Source organism: Panicum virgatum, chromosome 4N, assembly GCF_016808335.1.
Source record: "Panicum virgatum strain AP13 chromosome 4N, P.virgatum_v5, whole genome shotgun sequence".
Taxonomy (NCBI): Eukaryota; Viridiplantae; Streptophyta; class Magnoliopsida; order Poales; family Poaceae; genus Panicum; species Panicum virgatum.
The window spans coordinates 12,611,481-12,632,107 of record NC_053148.1 but is presented as its reverse complement, the minus strand read 5'-3'; the positions used below and the strand labels follow the sequence as shown (position 1 = coordinate 12,632,107).

Sequence of the window (20,627 nt, the reverse complement as noted above, 5' to 3'; positions counted from 1 at the left end):
AACTCGCGAATTCTTCTAGCCTAGGAATTGATCAGATTGATTGTAACGCTTCAACGAGTGCACATAAATTCCTCCGTGTCGTCTTTTTCCAAAAAAAATAAAAAAAGAAAGCTTCACGACAGGTGCCCTTTACAACGCCAATAAAAGAAAAGAAAGAAAAATCTTTCACGACACGTGATGCTGACACTATTTGCTTATAAAACCCATCAGATCTTATTCGGTTGGAAGGAAATTCAAGAGAATTAGAGTAGGTTAGAAAGGATTAAATTCCCAATAAATTGAATTGCCTCTCAATCCTCAGCAATGCCCCCCTCTTCCCCTGTGTAATTGAACAAGACCTCAAGAGGTGGCTACATAAAGCAAAAGAAAAAGAAAAAAAGAATAATATCATAATTCCATATATATAATCTTTTTCTATTGAAAGCACGCCACTACGTGTTCCGCGCCGCCGCCGTTAGCTGCCGAATTTGCTTGGCATCGAGTGAGTGATCGCCACTGCCCCCGCGAATGATCTTGTAAGTTGCGAAAGGGATGGCCAAAATCTCAGATGCCACGCGATTCTACCGCCTCGCGCAGTTCTTAAGCATCGAGCGAGGATGTCGCTCTACATTTGCTGTCGTGAAGGCGAGCTTGAGCTCGATCGAACGCCATGTACTATAGATACCAATTACAGAGTGGGGTACTAGAGCACCTTCGGCAGATTACCTACCCTCGCTCTATATATATTTTCTATCTCTATCTCTAATAATATTTTTTTTGTTTTTGTAGTCTGTGCTGCAGTAGATTACTCAAAGCAAAGATAGGGTAGAGGGAATCACCAAAACTATTTTAGCATTGAGAATGAATTGGTAATCTGCTAGAGTATCTTCATTACTAAAAAGATAATTCTTTAGTATTGGGAAAAGAAATAAGTAATTATATATGTTGGTGTTGGAGATTGGAATGTAGCTTAATTTTTATAAGTGCCACGTCGCCGGCGGTACCGAATCCCTCGAACATACGGATCTGTTGTTGCTTAGAGCCGTGTCCTCGGTCGCGAAGTACGTTGATCAATGCCGAGATTAGGTGATGCTAAGTTGCTAACCTGCGATGATGAAGCTAGTGGTTAGGAGAGAAGATAACGAAAGGCCGGGGCCCAGGATTAGCTGGGTCGAAGCGGTGAGCAGAGGAGGCGATGAGGAAATTGAAATCTTGCACAGTGACATGATGTGGGGGCCAGATGCATCGTCAGGAGCTGATCAATGGATACCATCTCAGGGTCGTCTTATTTATTTTATGTAGCATCGTCAATTTGTCATGGATGACCGTAACCACTAAACAGTGCCGGACCAGCACAGCATCGCCCTCATGGCAAGAAGCACGCTGAAAATGAAGACTCGGTGCAGGTCCATGTACAAGTCCCGCAGCTCAACGCTCGTGTGGTGCTCCTCGATCGGGGCCTGGTCTGTGGTCACCAGCGCGCCGGGCAAGTGGTCCCGAGGCATCCTGGAGTGGAGCAGGATTCCGTTCCCTTCCGCTGCGCGTCCGAGGTTACCAGGCGACCGACGCAGACGCGAGCGGCGTGCACGATGACGACGACGAAGCAGTGGCGGAGCCACCCGTCACGCAGGGTGGGGCATATGCCCCACCTAGCCGCCGGGAACTCGCCTGCCGCGCCCCGTCGGCGGCCCCTTGCCGGCCTGTCCCACCTAGAATTTTTTGCTAGCTCCGCCTCTACGACGAAGGCACGTTTGGAGTGTAGCAGCAGCTCGCAGCTGGAGACTCGAGATCGGTATCCGCGATGCGTGTTCCGGGACGTTTGCTTTTCGATCGCACCACTCCTAGGATCGATCGACCGTATCCGAAACGTGCAGCACTTGGAGGTGTAGCAGCTCCAAGGGCGCGAGCCGCGAGGCCGCCACGCCATGGTGCGCGTCTCATTCCACGCGCGGTCATCGACGCCGGACCGCGCCGCCCCAGCCAGCCAGACCGATCCAAACATGCGCTCGGCGGGGCAGACACGGCTCGCTCGGCGTCACTCGATTCCCCGGCGCGGAGGAATATGCGCGCGCGCCCGCCGGATATTACGCGAGCCGCCGCCGGGGCGCGCCGCCCGCTTAACGACGGGTCGGCGCGGCGAGTTGTGCCACGTGCCAGTCATCCTCCCTCCCTCCTCAGTCCTCACGCAGGCTCATCACCACATCACCCGGCCTTAGCCTCTCCACTGATACATACTACGCCGATCGTTGCTGCTGCTGCTGCCATGGATTTGGGGGCTGGGATGGCGGGGCCGTTCCCGGCCGTGGGCGGCGACGGCGAGGTCTCGGCCTGGTCGGCGGCGACGGCGGTCCTCGCCGCGGAGACGGACTGGGCGCGGACGGTGGACCCGTCGATCTGGGGCGACGAGAAGCGGATGAAGCGGGAGCTCGTGGCGTGGGCCAAGGCCGTGGTGTCCATGGCGTCGGCCGGCAAGAACACTTCTTCCGCCACCTCGCCATCGTCGCCGTGGCCATCCATGAGACGCCGGGGATAGTGCGTCCATCAAATTCCTTGATGGATCGGCTTGCAGTAATCGATCGAGCTTGTACATAGATCGAGCCTTCCCCTAATTCGGTGCATGGCCACCGGAATCTTCACTACTCCCTCCGCTCTTAAATATACGATACCATTGATTTTTTTTCTTCGTTTGACTATTCGTCTTTTCTATAAATATTTATGCAAATAGCCAAATTTTCAAGTTATATTCAAGTGACTCTTGATGATAGACGTAAATGTACTCATTTCACTTCATTTAACTAACTGATTAATTAAATAATATTGGTCAAAGTTGAAAAAAAAGTCAATGATGTCATATAAAAAAGAATGGAGGGAGTACTAGATATCAGTGAGCTTAAGCAGGAACAGTGCCGATGTTCACTGACTACTGGGACAACAGCTTCTCACAGTTTGTCCATATGCTGATTCTTGTAGAGGAGTTCTTTATGTACCGTATGTATAGGATGATCGTGGAAATGTACAGTGCAATTTTTCTCCCAAGCAATTGTATATACACTGTTGAAGTAACATACATCAAAACGAACGTTTTGCAATCTATTAGCACATCACTAACATTGGAAATTGCTCGCCTGAATCTGTATAATTCTCGGTTGAGCATGATAGATCCGGGCAATTCTGGAGATGCAACAAACCTTGTTCTTGCGATTCCAAGTACATAATCTGGTTTGAGCGAGATGATGGCGTCCTTTTGGGAGTTTAGAGGCTTAACTAAGGATTTTTAAGTTCATTACTTGTGAGGTCTCTGTATGCTCTAGAAAATGTAATACTAGTACTTAGGTTCTCTTTGGATACTATAGCTAATGGTTAACTAGCTAAATTTAGCTATTATGGATCCAAACAGGGCAGCTATTTGAGCAACTAAAGATCCTAGCTAATTGAAAGAGTAGAATCCCATTAGCTAACCCAACTAATCCTAACTAGAAAGGTCAAAAGACCTTACTACCCCCAACACAGAGCTACCGAAGTCCTAGCGCATAAACGTAGGGGTAGCATGGTCTATTCGTATTAACAATTAGTAATCAGTTGGTGGATCCAAATAGACCCAGTTAATGACTAGTTAGCTAATCTTTAGCTCGCTAAAAGAAACTATTATCAAGTAGTTAGCTAATCATTAGTTGGAAAGGATACAGGACTGTAGCTTGTCGCGGATTGTGTTAGCTGCAAATGGCATCTGTGTGGAGGATTCAAGGGTGTCGTGTATAGATTTTGTTTCAACGTGAAGTGCTGGTTGCTGATGGTTACCAGAATGAAGAAGTCCAAAACAAAAAGAAAAGAAAACATTGGTCGTCAGTGTTATAAAAATTCCTTTGTGCCATCTTTTCTCAAATCAAAGAAAAATCTTTAACCTGCAAGATATCTCTATGACAAGAGTATAGAAAGCCATGCAGCCCGAGTCCCGATGGCCCGGCCCGGAGCACGCTTTTTCGGCTTGGCTCGAGCACGACCCGGCCCGACAGCCTGTGGGCCCGTGCTGGCCCGGCCCAACTCAGCAGGCCGTGCTTGGGCCGGACCCCAGGCATGCCATGCCAGCCCGGCATGGCCCGGCTTCTAATGGCCGACCCGACAGCGGCCGACCCCCCTCCCCTATATACCCCGCGCGGGCGCCCCTCCCCCCGGCCAAACCCTAACCTAATCCACCCAGCCCACCCACCCGCAGCCGCAGTCGCCTCGCCTCGCCCGCTCCGCGCCGCGCTCCCACGACTCGCTCTCTCCCGTCGACGCCGTCGTCCTCCTCGACTCCGGTCGCCGGCCGCTGCTGGTGGTCCTCTCCGGCTCGTCCTCTCCCCAACACTGAGTGCTCAGATCGATCCCCTCTCCCTCTCATCCCCTCTCCCTCTCCTCGCTCTTGCTATGACCATGTGAGTTCGTCTCCCCGTTCGTCCCTCCGCCGCTGCTCGCCTTCCAAGCTAATCCTTGTCGCTGTGATTCCTCTGGTTGGGCATCGTCTTCTCCGGCACCGGGCTCCGGTTGCGCAGGTCAGTAACCCTAACCCAAACCCTAACCCTAACCTAATCTGATCTGGGTGTTCTTCCACCTTTTCCTCCATTTGCAGGTCGGTAGCCGATGCTTCGTCCTCTACCACTAGTGGGTTTGAGCGAGCACGGTGGCCACTAGCACTGTTGAGGAACGGTGCTGGAGGTCCCTCCACGGTCGAGGGCGTCATGGCCGAGGATGATGTCGTCTATCCCTTGACCAGCAACGACGACCTGATCGCGGCAGGGCTGCGCTCCGAGGATGACGACGACATCCTTGAGGATGCTGCTGCCCTGTTGGGTGTCGGTGTCGGCAGCGACTCTGCTCCGATCGATCTGGACGGCGGCGGTGGTGAAGGTGCGATGAGGACACGGACCACGGTCGACTCCACCAGCACTGATGCCGTCGACACAACCTCAACTGTTGTTGTTAATGGTAAGCGTAAATCTAAAGTCTGGGCTGATTTTGAGCAGATCTGTGAGAATGTGAATGGTAAGAAGGTTTGCACTAAAGCCATCTGTAAAATCTGTAAGAATACTCTGTCTGCTAGATCTAAGGCTGGCACTGGACACTTGAAAATGCATCAGGAGTCTTGTAGGCAAAAGGCTAATCGAGCTGCAAGGGTTCAGTCTAGGCTTGCTTTTAATTCTGATGGTTCTGTGCATAACTGGGAGTATAAACCTGCTGTTGCTAGATTTGAGTTGTGTCGTTTGATTGCTAGACTTGATCTGCCATTAGGTATAGGTGAGACACAGGGCTTGGGAAGAGTACATTGTTCATGCTCATAACCTAGGTTTGTTAAGGTATCTAGACAAAGCACCACTAGAGATCTTGCTATGCTTTTTACTGAACGCCGTGATGTGCTTAAGAATTCTGTGCTGTCTGCTGCTTCCTCTATTGCTTTGACTTCAGACATTTGGTCTGGTAATGCTAAGGAGGACTACATATCTGTTGTTGCTCACTTTATGAATGCTGATTGGGAGTTAGAGAAAAATGTAATTGGTCTTAGGTTGATTGAGGTGTCACATTCTGGTGTCAATATTGCTACTAGAATTGCTACTGTTGTTGAGGAGTATTGTTTGATTGACAAGATCTTCTCTGTTACTCTAGATAATGCTTCTTCTAATGCTAGGGCTATGAACACTTTGACACCTATGTTTGCTGGTTATTTGGGTCCTGATCCTTCACCTAGTGTTGTGCATCAACGTTGTGCTTGTTATGTCATTACTCTGATTGTGAAATCTGGCTTAAAAGGGTTGATACCTTATATAGAAGATTTTAGAACTACAATCAATTTCTTGAAATCCTCTAATCAAAGAATTGCTATGTTCAAGAACTATTGTATTGCTCAAGGTGTTAGACCTAGAAAGTTTGACTTAGATATGGATATTAGATGGAATGCTACATACCTAATGCTTAAACACTTGGTTCTATATCAGCATGTGCTTACTGTTTTCAGTAATTCCAATTATGGCTCCCAATTGTTGTTTGCAAATCACTGGTATGTTGCTGAAAAGATATTGGAGTTTCTTGAATTATTTTATGACTTTACTGTTGTTCTTTCTGGTGTGTACTATCCAACCAGTCCATTAATGATGCATCATATTCTGGAGATTGCTTCTCATTTGCATGCATGTGAAAGAGATCAGAATCTAAGAGCTGTTGTATATCCTATGAAACTTAAATTTCTTAAATATTGGCAGGATATACCTCTGTTATATTCATATGCATTCATTCTTGACCCCAGAGCTAAGATAAAAGGTTTCTATAATGTTCTGCAATTGCTTGCTCAGTGCACTAGTTCTGAGTACAGTGCATATTATGTTGAGGTGAAAACTAGTATTTGCTTAACCAATATGAGATCAAGTTTGGTGCAGCTAGGTCTCAAAGGGCTGCACAACCATCAAACCATACAGGTAAGAAAAAACAAGCATGGGGAAGAATTTTTGGAGCAGTAACAGGTGTTGTTGGTCCTTCTCCTACCTCTGCCCCCACTTCTTCTGCTTCTGGTTCTGCTATTTGTGAGCTCTCAGTTTATCTGGACAGTGACAATGTCACTGCTTATGATGATGACTTTGATATACTTCTCTGGTGGTGTGACCACAAACTAACCTTTCCAATCCTATCTATAATGGCTAGAGATATTATGGCAGTTCCTGTATCTACTATCTATTCAGAATCTTGTTTCAGTTTGACAGGCAGGATAATTGAAGAGCGACGACGCCGCTTGTTGCCTGAAACTGTGGAGATGCTCACCAGCATAAAGGATTGGGAACTAGGAGACAGAAGGGAACAACACTCTATGGACAACCAAGATTTGGAAGATTCTTTCAAGAATTTGTATCTTGATGAAGAGGAACCTGGGGCTGCTGTCCCTGCTGATGGTACTTAGTGTGAGAGTTTGAGAGACTGAGTTGAGACTTGGGAGTGTGAGACTGAGTGAGAGTGACTCAATGAGACTCATTTTGAGACATTTGAACAATGGTCTGTAATAACTATTAAGACTTAATTTAGAGCTGGCTGCACTCTTTTTTCCTTTCTAGGGTTTCTCACAAGGGTGAGTTTTACATAGAAAGGTTTTTAATGAGGCAGCATTGCACAAACAGCTCATTTTGGTTACTCATTGCCTTTTGGTTCTCAACTTCTCATTTTCTTTGTTAGAATCTGAGTTTGACTTGTGATTTGTGAATCTTTGTAGTTTTATACTTCTGTTGTAGATGAAATTGTGAAAATTATGGACTGTTGGATGAGCTGAATCGTTTAAGGTGTGGCAAGGTTATTGGGTTGTGGGCTGGCGCGGCCCGGTATTTTGCACGGGCTTGGCGGGCTGACCCGGCACGAAAATCGGCCCGTAGTGCCGTGCCTAGGCCGATGGTTGAGCCCGTGGGCCCGATAGTCACGGCCCGGGAGGCACGACGTGCCGGGCCGGCCCGACCTCTTCCGTGCCGTGCTTATGTCGGGCCCGGGCCGGGTCGGGCCCGGGCCGGGTCGGCCCGTTGGCCATCTATAGACAAGAGACACACTATATGCTAGCAACCACAATTGAGGTGTGGCTACAAAAAAAAAACAGAAAAGAAAAGAGAAAAGATGTGATAACCATGACCCCTAATTATTGATTGAAAGCATGCAACACTAGTACACTACATAATCCTGGCCGCCGTTATTAGCATGCCATCAAGAGAGCGATCGCTGTTGCAACACCAACACTCTTCAGCATTCAACTCTATGGTTGCGTTGCCACTAAGATTTGAGATTCCTCCACCCGGCACCCGCACCATGTTGATGGCATTGCCGGTGCATCAAAGAACTCTGTTCGGCTGGCTGTGTCTGATGGCTAGTGCTGATTTGTTGTAAGATAAAAGTACTGCTGACTGACTTGTGGTTGGTGGCTGGTGCTGATTTGGTACGAGAGAAAAACAATATTGGCTGATTGGATGACAAGCCAGCTGAACAATGTTCGGTATTCTCTCTTAATAAAAAACGTGCTCAGACACACGATCGCAAAAGAAAAAAAAAAGATGCCATTGTAGTTTTGCTGTGGTGAAGGCGAGCTTTCAGATCGAACACAACAGAGATATTATTTGCTCATAACGTATACGTGCCACAATAGTACAGAATGGGAGGACTAATCTGGATGGCTAATGATATAGTTACATTTAGATACAAAAATATTTCAAACATTATATTTTTTATCTTTAACCAGCAATATCACTGAAAATATGTATCTTAGATACAAAAAAATTGCATATTATTTTGATAGCTGCTGGTTTTCAATAAATCTACAAAACATCATTTCTTTTTTTTGGCTATTTATACTCAAAGTTAAAAAGTTTTTGGTTATGACAAATCTGAACATAGTTGCTTTCGAGAACTAAGGAAGCAGGTCTTAATTTGTAGGTGTCACGTCGCCACCAGGGCTATCGAATCCTTTGGAATATGCGGATCCGTTGCTTAGAGCCGTCCTTGCATTGGTCGTGTTGAATGCCGGGCGAGGTTACTTGATGCTAACCTGCTGCGTTGATGATACTCGTTTCGTGGTTTAGGAGAGAAGGATAACGAAAGGCCGGGGCCCATGAGTAGCTGGACAGAAGAAGAGCCTACGGCGAGCAGAGAAGAAGCGATGAACGAATGATATCTTGCAGATCCTCAAGGGTGGTGTATGTGGTGGTGTAGGAATGAAAGAAAGAAGGCGATACCGTGACATGAAATGAATCGGATCGAAATCACAGCCGTAAACATTCACGTCTGTCTAGCTACTTAATTTGATTGTTCAGACTTTCGCAAAAAGAAAAAAATGATTGTTCAGACCTTACCATTGCATGCACCCCTCTATACTCTCATCAGAGACACTACACTACCGTCTGCGCAAGCTCAACAAGCAACACTTACCATACCTGCCGGAGCTGCATGCTTCGTCTTTAAGGAAGCTGAGTCGATCTTGCTATATTAGCCCCTAACAGTAACAGAGTGCAGCTAGCAGGAGCAGCACCAAACCTAGCTACCCCTTTCACAGCTTAACCCATCCATGATCCATCACCCTCACGACAGCGCGCTGGGGATATTGAACCACTCTGAAAATGGAGACCCCGCCCGCGCGCAGGTCCACAACAAGTCCACGGCCGGGACCATGCTCCTGTCCTGTGGAGCTCCTCGGCCTGCCGGTCCGCCGGCCACCGGGGCGCTCGCGGCGCATGTGGTTCCCCACTCCCCCGCCATCGCCGTCGTCGTCGAGCAGGATTCCGTTCCCGTTCCGCTGCGCGCGCGAGGTCGCTAGGCAACGCCCGTTGCGTGCACCGCGACAACGTCCGCGAACACGGCGAGGATGTGTCAGCCTACGTAGCGCGCGCGCAGCAGGCGCGGACTGAACGCGCACGCACGTCGCGCCACCACCCTCGTGTATGTTCCGACAAGAACGGATGGTGATCCGGCCGTGTCCCAGCACGTTTGCTAGCTTGCCGATCGTACCTCGCCGAGGATCGTATCCGAAACCTACGTGTAGTGAGACACGACGGCACCACATGCCACGGCGCCCGTCCAGAAACCGGACCGCGACGCACCCAGCCGGATCGATCCGCAGACGCACGCGGCCCGCTCCGCGTCACACGATCCCGCGCGGAAGAAGTCTGCATAACCCCCTAACTATCAAGGTCGGATCACTTAACCCCCCCAACTATAAAACCGGATATTTAACACCCCCAACTATCAAATACCGTGCACTTAGCCCCCTGGGGCGGTTTTGCTAAGCGGTTTCGCCACGCTGGACGTTGACGTCAGCGTTTAGATATGGCGAAACCACTTAGCAAAACTGCCCCAGAGGGCTAAGTACACGGTATTTAATAGTTGGGGGTGTTAGATATTCGGTTTTATAGTTGGGGGTTAAGTGCTCCGACCTTGATAGTTAAGGGGGTTACGTAGACTTCTTCTGATGCGCGGAGGAATATGCTATGCGCGCGCCAGATATTACGCGAGCCGCCGGCGCTTGCGGCGCGCGCCCGACCGCGTATAAAGACGCGACGGGAGGGCGCGCCGAGCGCCGAGTTCTACATCATTCCTCGTGCCAGCCTGACCAGCGACCGGCCGGTCGGGAGGAGTGGTGCGCGCGTGCGCGGGCCGTTCGACATGGCTCCGGGAGCGGAGATGGCGCGGCCGTTCCCGGCCGCGGGCGGCGACGAGGAGGTCTTGGCCGGGGCGGCGGCGGTGGCGTTCCTTGCCGCGGAGACGGGCCGGCCGGTGGACCTGGTGGTCTGGGGCGACGAGAAGCGGATGAAGCGGGAGCTCGTGGCGTGGGCCAAGGCCGTGGCGTCCATGGCGGCCGCCGGCAAGAACGCCTCTCGCCGCCGCCGCCGCCGTCCTGGCATATAGTATAGCGTACGGTTTCCAACCCCAAGTGCACCGGTTGCATATATACTACGTTGCAATCTGAATTGTGAGATGCACGTGCTATGCAGCTTGTTTAGCTACCTTACTTATGCTTGCTGCACTTTGCTTGGGGAAACGCTAGCTGATCCATTATTTCTTCTTGTTATATTGTATAATAATTTTCTTATTGGGGAGGGGAGTCTAAAACAGATGCCCCATCTTTCTATTTTGTAACATATTATTTTCTCGGTACATATGTATATATGATCAAGATTGATATGTCTGGAGCCCTGAACTGCTGAACAACTTATGATTTTCGATCGACCCTATTACTGCTGTACGTTGATGTTAAGTTGGTGAAACTAGGACTGAACTGCTAAGGCTAAAACGCAGGTGAGTACCTGAGCAGGTTTCCTTAACTCTGAACACATACGTACTACCTGAATTATGATCATCCAAAAAAGGGGGGAAAAAAGACCATCGTAGACTAACTCTATGCTATACAAACTATAGAAACTCCAACCTGGGCCATCGGATCAACATTCAAGGGGAGTGACGCAGGGGTGTGGGAGGGAGGATTTGCAAAAATGTGATTACCCAATCCAAGGGCGGGTCCAGATTGTAAAATTATCTCACCCTCCATGCCCTTTGGATATTGATCTAATGGCTCAGATTGGAGTTTCTATAGTTTGCATACGAATGTGGTTTATATAACATACGTTGCCTTTTTTTAATGGTGGAATATGAAATAATATTCATCAGCCTATACACCAACACGATGTACATGGCAGAGCCAAATCCATAGCCTGAAATAAAAATCGTGTTGGTGTACGTACACTCAGACACATGCGCGCGTCTTCTCGCATCCAAAAAGCTAAGACATATGCTGGTCACAGTATCCTCGAGGACTGTTTTGGATAGTTACAATTGTTGTACAAACTTTCAGGGCCTAGCGATATTAATCCCAGTTCCTGAATATGTCTATTATTTACCGATAGTACGTTTCATTATGTTGCAACAAAGCTACTACCAGCACATTATACCATGACATTAAATAAGTGATACATAATTTTTTTTGACATGGTATAGAGCTAAGGAAGAAAGAGAAGAAAGCTTAGTCTTGATGAAATATATATACAACTTTGACTTGACATCCAAGGAACGATTAATTGACTTGGGAATTCTAAGAAATAGACAATTAAGATATTATGCATTGGCTTAATTATAACATACAAGTATTTCTATGATATGACAATTTTAGAAAGAGTGACATGATACAATGGATTGAGAGTTTGATACTAGTCCAATTCTAGAATTCTTCCATGTTATGAAGTGAATAGAAGATAACTGTAATACTTTATGGTGAAAAAAAAGAGAATACCATGTTCAATTTTTCCAAAGCAAAAAAAAAAGAATAATATCTAATTAGCATACATCTGTCATGGCAAGTAACAGTATTTACTAACCACTAAGGGTGTTAATTGATAATCCTTATGTGTATCTCCAACCCTTTTTAATTCAAAGTTTTGTACTAATTTTTCAAATTGAGATCTCGAAGAAATATTACAAAATTTTGAACTAAAAAGAGTTGGAGGTGCACCTAAGGTTATCAATTAACAACCCTACTAGCCACCACATCGGAAGTGGCTACATCAAGCCAAAAGAACTGACCATGCATGGTAACCCTTTTAGAAAAATGAGGAAAAGCAGGCAGCAAGTAACAGCCTCGGCCCGCACCTAATTCACGTCGATCAAGATCTTGCGCACACCGCTGTCTCAGGAGTCAGGATCAACGATGAGAATGTGACAGCCACCATTAGCGACTCAATTTCCTCACAACTGAATGATCGCCGCCAACCTCCCATCCCTAAATAAACCGCGCTGGAACACAAATCCTGTTGGAGTAATGGGCTTGGCCCATTACTTCTAAAGCATTAAAAGAATTTAAATCCCACTATTAATGCTAGGGAATCAATGCTTAATTCCGTACCGGGAATTGAGGAGGATCTCAACCGACTTAAAAAGTGGACTTCGTGTACACCACTTGTGAAGCCGGTAAGAGGAGGATGGTGAACCATGCGCGCGCTCGCTCGCCTCGCCGAGCCGGGCCGGGCCGTGGCCGTGGCCGTGGCAGAGGCCGAGATGAGGCGCGGCGCGGCGCGGCCGGCCGGCCGGACGGGCGGTGCGGTGCGCGTGCGCATGCGCGTGCGCGGCCGGACGTGACGTGCAGGTGCGGTGCGGTGCGGTGCGGTGCGATGGCTATTTTGCCGTTGACAGCAATTAATCGTGCGATTAAACGTGCAATTAAATCTGTAATTAATGGCCATAACCGCATCACCTAAATGACTCTGATGGTGTCCAGGTTCAACGATCCTGAGCACCTGAGTCACTATATAAGAAGTGCAATTCCCCTCATCCATTCTGCACCAGAGCACTGAGGCAACTCGGCTCCTCTCTTCTCCCTCTCCAGTTGCAACAACTGAGTTCCCCAATGCTAATTTCTGCGCGCACAGAATTAGCGTGCGCAGGCCTCCGAAACCTTGCTCGCCTTGAGATCCTGCACGGGATAGGCGGGCAATCAGGTTTTTGGGTAACGCTTTAGCGTGACTGCTCAAAAATACAAAGGCTTTGCACGATTGAACGACTACTTCCTGGTGGACGAGCCGAACGACTACGTCGACTACATTCTGGTGGCCGAACGACTACGTCGACTACATCTTGGTGACCGTTCGCGGGACTGCACTGCGAACTTCTTCCTGCACCGATTTAGTTCGACTACTTCGACTGAGGCCAACCGAGTAGATATCTACTCCAGTTGGTAACAGCGCAGCCAATGCCTCCGGCAACGGCCCCGCTTCAGGGTACTCCCTGAAACTTTGGTTATTTATATTGTTTATGTTTATCTGTGTGATAAGTATAAACATGTTCACATGTTTTATTTTACTCCTTAATGTCATAGAAATATTGCTAGTTTATATATATTTAATTTTGGAATTAAATTGTGCCCGAAATTGCCTAAATTTCTAACAAATCCCTCCCACGCCAACGTCATAACTCAGTCGACATCGGCGTCCTGTCATGAAGCAAGTTGCAAAGTGGCTGCTGCCATCCTGTATGTTCATGGACGTCTGGCCAGTATAGCTCTTGGTCATGATGCATGGATGGAAGGCGAGTGTAAGCTTGAGCACGACAGAGATATTTTGCTACTCTTTCGGAATACACCGAGGGTAGCAGCACTAATCTTGTACATATATAATACAGTAGTTCGTTTGAACAAATGTTTCTGCCTATTATTCCTCTAATATACCGATGATCCGATGGAAAAGTTCAGTTTACACCTTTGACTATTACAAATGTCCGATTTGTAACCTTCAACTACAAAACTAGATAACGAGAGCTATCCAACTGTTGCAACCGGACAAGTTTGGCTTTAGGGTGGTTTCAAAGATATTTTTATATTTCTTAAAAAAATCATAAAAAATCTAATTAGATCTAAAAAATCAAAATTAATTCATTTAAATTATACAAATATGAAACGGCTACCAAATGTTTTCTAAAAATGAAACTATCTATTATTGATCTATTTGAATCTTATTTATTAAAAAATAATAGGCATAACTAGAAGCAAAAAAATACTAGGAATATGAAAAAATAGATCCGAACATTTGAGAAGTAGAGTGCCAGTAGATATGTCATATTTTCAGAAAAATTATGGTACTAGTTTCATATCTTTCTAATTTAAATAAATTACTTATGAATTTTTAGTTTTAATTAAAATATTTTTATTTTTTCACAAAATGTAAAATCACCTTTGAAATCACCATGTGGGCCAAACTTGCCCTGTTTCAACAGTCGATGGTCTCTATTATCCAGTTTTATAGTTGAAGGTTGAAAATTGAATTTTTGTGATAGCTCGAGGGTGCAAAGTGGACTTTTCCCTACCTAGATTAGAGTTGTACCTTGATAAAAAAAGATTAAGGGAAAAGTCCGGTATACTATCACAAAAGTCCAATTTTCAACCTTAAGTATGAAATCGGATAACAGAGACCATCCAACTGTTAAAACAGGGCAAACTTGACCTCTTAGGTGGTTTTAAAGGTGGTTTTCCATTTCGTGAGAATTAAAAATCTTCAAATTTAAACTTAATCTATAAGTAATTCATTTTAAAAACATACAAAATGAGTATCAAAAGTTTTCTAAAAAAGATAACCTATCTATTGACACGATACTTGTCACATCCAACTTTTTTATGTTCATAATATTTGGTTGCTTGTAATTGTATCTGTTATTTTTGAATAACTAAGATTTAAATAGAGAAATAATAGATAGGCTACATTTTTAGAAAAATGCACACTTAAACGTTTACCTTTTAAACTTTGAAACCTCTGTAGAACCACGCACCATCTATACTTCTAGTTTTTCAACCAATGGAAATGAGGTCAAACTTCATCTTGAAAATATTAACGTTCGACGTGCTTGATAGTTTGGTTGGTCAATATGATACCGCCTTGTAAATCTCAGCAAGCAAAAAACTTGGAGTGCATCAACTCTTAGCATTGTTAGTCCTAAACGTGTGCAAACTTGAAACATGTAAAAGAAGGATACGCGTGCAGTTTGTGGCCAACCAAACTAAACTGATAAGAAAAACAAGGGGTGTTAATTAAAATGTGAAATTAAACATACTTGTAATTAAACATGTGTTCAGACGATCGCCTCGGCGGTAAGGAACCTATCTATAGGCTTTATTTAGGCGCGAGGAGCGAATGAAGCGGGAGCTCTCAGCTCATGGCGTGGGCCAAGGCCGTGGCGTCCATGGCGGCGGCCGGCAAGAACACGCCGTCCTCAGCTTGTCGCCGTCGCCATCCATGAGCGCAGGGTATAGTGTACCTACGTGCAGTTTCTTGATGAATTGGCGCGTTGTACTCAAGCTTGTATTTTTTGTGAAACTTATTCGAACTTGTAGGTAGGGGTGGTAATAGACCATGGTCCTAATGTTCTCTTCACAATCCAATTTGATCCTTAATTTTTTAGCTCAAAATTGTACCCCCTCCGTTTGAAAAAAACAAATTGTTCTAAAAATTCTAAGATAAATTAATAAAAAGATAAAATGACCATATTTTCCATATTTATTATCCATATTTGGCACTAATTGATTCTTGCATGCACATGCACTTTTAAATAGTGTAAGATGACTTGTTCTTTGGGACAAATTTTGAATCTTAGAATGACTTATTTTTAGAACAGAGAAAATATAAAATTAGAGCTTGATTCTTTTAGAATCTAGTCTTTAGATTATCTAGACTAAAAAATTTCCATACGGGAGGGTTGTAAATTAAACGTCCTCCATGCAGCTCTGCCCTGAATGGTACCCATGTGCCCGCCCGTAGGATCGGACGCTCCCGCGGCCCTAGCTCCCACACGCGTCTCAGGAATGCTGGGCTCGGCTCCTGTGCAGCCGCTCGTTTAACTTAGAGAGAGAAGAAAATGCTGAGGTGGAGGATAGAGAAGAAAAGAGAGAAGAGAAGTGGGTTGTTAGCTTGCAGCCAGCTTCGACACAAGAACTAAGAATTTTTGTGAGATAAACAAATGGACCATACATTTATTGTGGAAAACTAAACCATTATATAAATAGGTTGAGAGATGAGTTGAAAGTTCTTGCAACCAACATTAGACTAAATCATTACCCTTCTCTTAGACGGCTCGTACAGACGGGCTCCCTCAGCTTCAGCTCATTCTATTTGATCGATGAGCCTTCCCTTAATCCGACGGACTGACATGTGGCATGGCATCTCTTTTTGGCTGGCTTATGTGTGCTGGACTGGTGCATCTATAATCGCGCTTATATGCATGCTTTGGGGAAGGTTGATCTCTTTTTATTTATTATTAGTCTCTCCATTTAAATTATTACAGACTATTTTAATTTTTTAGATTTATAGATTTTGCGCTATATATATAAATTGTATTATATATTTAAAAAATTCAAAACAGCCTACAATTTAGAACGAATGGATTCTAGGGGTAGTAAGTAAATGCTCCCACTTTTACGTTTGCTTGACATTTATAACCTTGCAGTTCTTGTTAATCGAGCTATCTTATCGGAGTACTATTTTGAGGTTGGTTGACTATTTTCAACCTTCAATTAATACTTGAGTAGAGATAACAATCTTAAAACTAATACCGAAATAAAGATATCCCTACTTAACGTATCTTTTTTTTCGAGCAATATCGGGGGGTCCCACCTACCATTAACTTGAAATGTTCATAGATACAAAAAGGTTTCTGGCATCCTAGGAAGAGAGTTACATGAGAGGGAATTAGGAGACAGAGGGTACAAGAGAGGAAACTTCAAGACAAAATTACAAACTGGTCTAGCCACGTTCGCCACTCACAGATACATGGCAGGGTTTTTTTGTATCTGCCTATCCAACTATCAATGTCCCTAGTGACGCAGTTGATAACATCTTGAGAACTCGAGTCCGCTTGATCGAAGATATCAGCGTTCCTGGACTTCCACAAGTGCCAGAGGATCAGGAGGACGATGTCAAGCCGCACATTGTCAGGAAGAGGAGTACTGACTCCTATATCCCAAGGGTGTTGCACAAGGCTACCAGGCACAGAGAAACCCAGTCTAGCCCAAACATCGCGCGCCCTGTGGCATTCAGAGAAGATGTGAGCATCGGTTCCCATCACAGCAGTGCAAAGCGCGCACCAAGATTCCTCCAGGGTCTTGATATTTTTGTAGTGCAAGTAGGCGCGTGTGTTGAGGCGCCCACGGCTAAGCAGCCAGGCAAAGAACTTGATCTTAGTAGGGAGTTTGGTGGACCAAATCTTCATCACGTCCGCAGCAGGCGTCCCTTCCTGCATGGCTCGGTACGCCCGGTGTGACATCCCGAAAAAGTACACCAAAAATAAAACACACGCTAATCTTTGTTTTGTCGAAACCTTTCATCGTTGAGCTCGATCCCTTCCTAAATTGTTTCCCGCCTGATCTCCCGATACCCCGAGGAACCGAGCCTGATATCTAAATCTCCTGCTGTCCCATCTCCCTTTTTGCCCTCGTCCCGCACGTCACGCGTGACCGGCGCGCGTGCGCGACCGGCCGTGGTCGGCGCCGCGAATCCCGCCCCATCTCTATATTTTTCTCTCCCTCTCTCCCTCCTTTTTCCTTTTTCTCTTTTCCATTTTTTATCCTCCCTTTTTCTTTTTCCCTCCTCCTCCCTTCCCTCTCTTCTTCCTCCCTGCTCTCTGCCGCGCGCCGCGTTGCTGCGCCCACTGGCCCGCCGCGCCACGCGCCCCGCGCACGCCGCTCCTGCCCCGCACACCACGCACTTGAGCACCGCCGCTGCCCGCGCCGCGGCACACGCGCACGACCGCTGAGCCGCGACGTCACCACGCGCGCGCGCAGGCAATCACATGGGCTTGCCACAGCATGGCCGCACCGCCTGCCGTGGCGCCGCTGCGCGCCCCGCCGAGCCAGTCCACGCACGTGGAATGTGTGCCCGGAGCGCCGCCGCGCCGCCCGCCGTTGCCAGGCTGCCCGCACGCGCACGCCGCGGCCTCGCCGCCCGCGCCACCTCGCTGCGCCCCGCCCCGCACAGCGCCGCTTGCGCGCACGCGCACACAGAGCACCGGGCCATGGCGAACGCGCCAGGCCGCAATGCCGTGAGCTCCGCTGAGCCCACGTGCGCGCCTGGCCGCGCCGCGCGTCGCTTGCCGCTGCCCTGTCCGGCCGCGACGAACGGACGCGGCCGGGGCGCCATTACTCTGACCCGTGCCACTCGCCGGCCGCCCCACCCACCCTCACCTACCCCGCTCCGCCTCGCCGACCTAGCACGTCTATAAAAGGGGCGCCGGCGCCGCTCCTCTACACCCCAAGCCGCCACAACCACCGCCGTCTCCCCTCCTCAGTGCCAGCGCCGCTGCCACGCTCCATTAGCGTCACCGCCGCCGGCCCGCGTCGCCCCGCTCCCTCGCCGCGCCCCAGGCCGAGGTGAGCCGGGGAATCGAACCCCCACACCCCCCTAGCCCCTTTCCCCCTCACCCCCGGCCGCCGCCGTGGTCCAGAACGGCCGAATCGGCCGCCGCCGACGCACGGGGGGCGCCTCCCCTGTTTCCCGTGGAGGAGGGAGGAAGGGGATGTCAGTTTTGCCAATAGCCCCCCCACTTCCCTCTATTACTTAAAGGGCCCTTCCACTTCTTGTTTTTATTCAAAAAGACCCCTGCCCTTTACTCTATTTTCAAAATAAACCCTTTCCACATTTAAGCAAAATTCTAAATACACCCAAAAACCTTTCTAGAATAACCCAGATAATCCAAAAATTACAACCAGGCCCCTACCTCTTCTAGATTAATTATAACTAGGCCCCTGACCCCTTATCCGACCCACGAACCATTATAAAATCTATTATTTTATGCACCAAACGAACTCTGATCGGCCCGAAACTTTACCACGCCTTTCTTAACCTAGTTTCGGCTATGCTATTAGGAAACCACATGAAAACAGTACTCCGAACTCTGTATCTTAATCATTCCTGATTCGAACTCAACGATAAAACTTTTATTTCCTTTTCTTGATTGTGTGTTTGTTTGTGCGTGTCGTAGACCACGGTGTGAATGAAGGAGAGCCCGTTGACGAGCAGTGCTGGGAGCCCATGAACGAGGACCAGCTTCGTGACCCCGAGCCCGAAGGACAGTGCTTCGACCAGGATCTCCCCGAAGGCTTCGAAGACGGCAAGTTCAATCCCATCCTTTGATGCATGTTTTTGTCCTAGTTTTTATAAACACAACCTATTGGCCTGTTTTACAAAATTGCATATGTTTTGCTTGCATGAAAACATAGTTGGATAGCCACCCCTTGATTTGTGATAACCATTCCTTGACCACCTAGGTTAATGTCTGAATTTGCTTGGACGTTAATCGATACTAGAACGCTTAGGATCTGCTACTTTATACAACTTGTTTTATAATGAAAAGGTGTGTGTGTGGGAAGGGATAACAGTGGATTTTCGAAAGATGAGTCTAGACGGGATGGATGGCATTTCAGTGTGATTTGCCGTTTGGTGTGCTCGTGCCGGTGTGGCAGGGCAAGGAAGGGAGATTTCCATCTTGTCACAACTAAGGACCGAGTTGGTGTTACATCTCACCTAACTCCACTTTCGTGCAAACCACTCGACCGTTGAATGGGCAATGGCTTAGCATAAATCCCACTAGTTAATTTGATAGCCATCAGGAGAGCTGAGAGCAATGGGTGACTAAGGAGAAGGGATAAGCCCCGAGTGACTTATGCCCGGTTATACCTAAGTGAACGGTCGATGACCCCTTAGTGCATCCCGTGATGGCTAGTCAGGTTTATCTAAGGTGGGTAATGACTTTGTTGGGATCTGCACCGACACTAAGGCGATCGAGTTGCGGTACCCCACTTGTGGGTAAAGTTGCACATCTCTGCAGAGTTAAGAATCTATTCGAATAGTCCGTGCCCACGGTACTGGCGCGAGTTACGGTGTGGTCTCACAACTAGTGTTTACTTCGGGATGGGTTGGCGTGAGTTGTTTTGGAAATGTGTCCGGCAGTTGTGCCGTGTGCTACGGCGGATGAGGAGTCCGGTAGCAGTCTAAAACATGGATCCCGTGGGGATCAACCCTTTGTGTTACTCGGTATAAGGAAACTGGTTTTATAAATGTTTTCTTTCAAATGAACCCCTGCATAAAATATTGCTTTCCGCATATCAAACCCTAACCTTATCCTTGATTTATCCTGAGCATTATATTCCGCTTATACCCCTCCGTGGGTGTGATTGGACTTGCTGAGTACGTTTGTACTCACCCCATTCTTTATTTTTACAGAAGAAGATCCAGACTTTGTGCCTGACGACGTTGAGTAGGGGTACCGTCCTGCACCCAGCCTTGCCTGTGGATTAGGGTCACCCGCAGGAGATACCGCATGGCGCAAGACTCTGATGATTTTATCTTTGTTTTTAATATCGTTGTGTGTGTGTGGATTGTAATCCTCGCGATAGTGGCGTTCCTCTGCTCACTACCACGTAGAGTTGTACGGTAATAAACCATCTGATGTAATAAATGTGTCATCAGCCTCCTGGGACTGATGTTTGTAACACATTTAAGTCTTCTCTTATGAGGGGACGCTTCACCCGGCGTGCTGAACGGCTCCCGTTCTGATGCGTGAAGAAGGCGCGTGTCCGGGCCATCGCTGAGCTCCGCCTGCTCTAGACAGCTTTGGAGGACGCTCTCATTAGCCCGAGC

General features: G+C 47.3%; 1 protein-coding gene across 1 annotated transcript; it reads left to right on the top strand.

The window, feature by feature from the left end:
• Positions 1–9,997: 9,997 nt before the first annotated feature.
• On the top strand, positions 9,998–10,674 carry LOC120668762. The gene has a single exon (XM_039948558.1). It carries the CDS (start codon positions 10,129–10,131, stop codon positions 10,369–10,371), a length of 243 nt encoding a protein of 80 aa, XP_039804492.1. The 5' UTR covers positions 9,998–10,128; the 3' UTR covers positions 10,372–10,674.
• The last annotated feature ends 9,953 nt before the right edge of the window (positions 10,675–20,627 follow it).

Coding starts and splice junctions, on each gene's coding strand:
- LOC120668762 (XM_039948558.1), top strand. CDS start 10,129: ATGGCTCCGGGAGCGGAGATGGCGCGGCCGTTCCCGGCCGCGGGCGGC.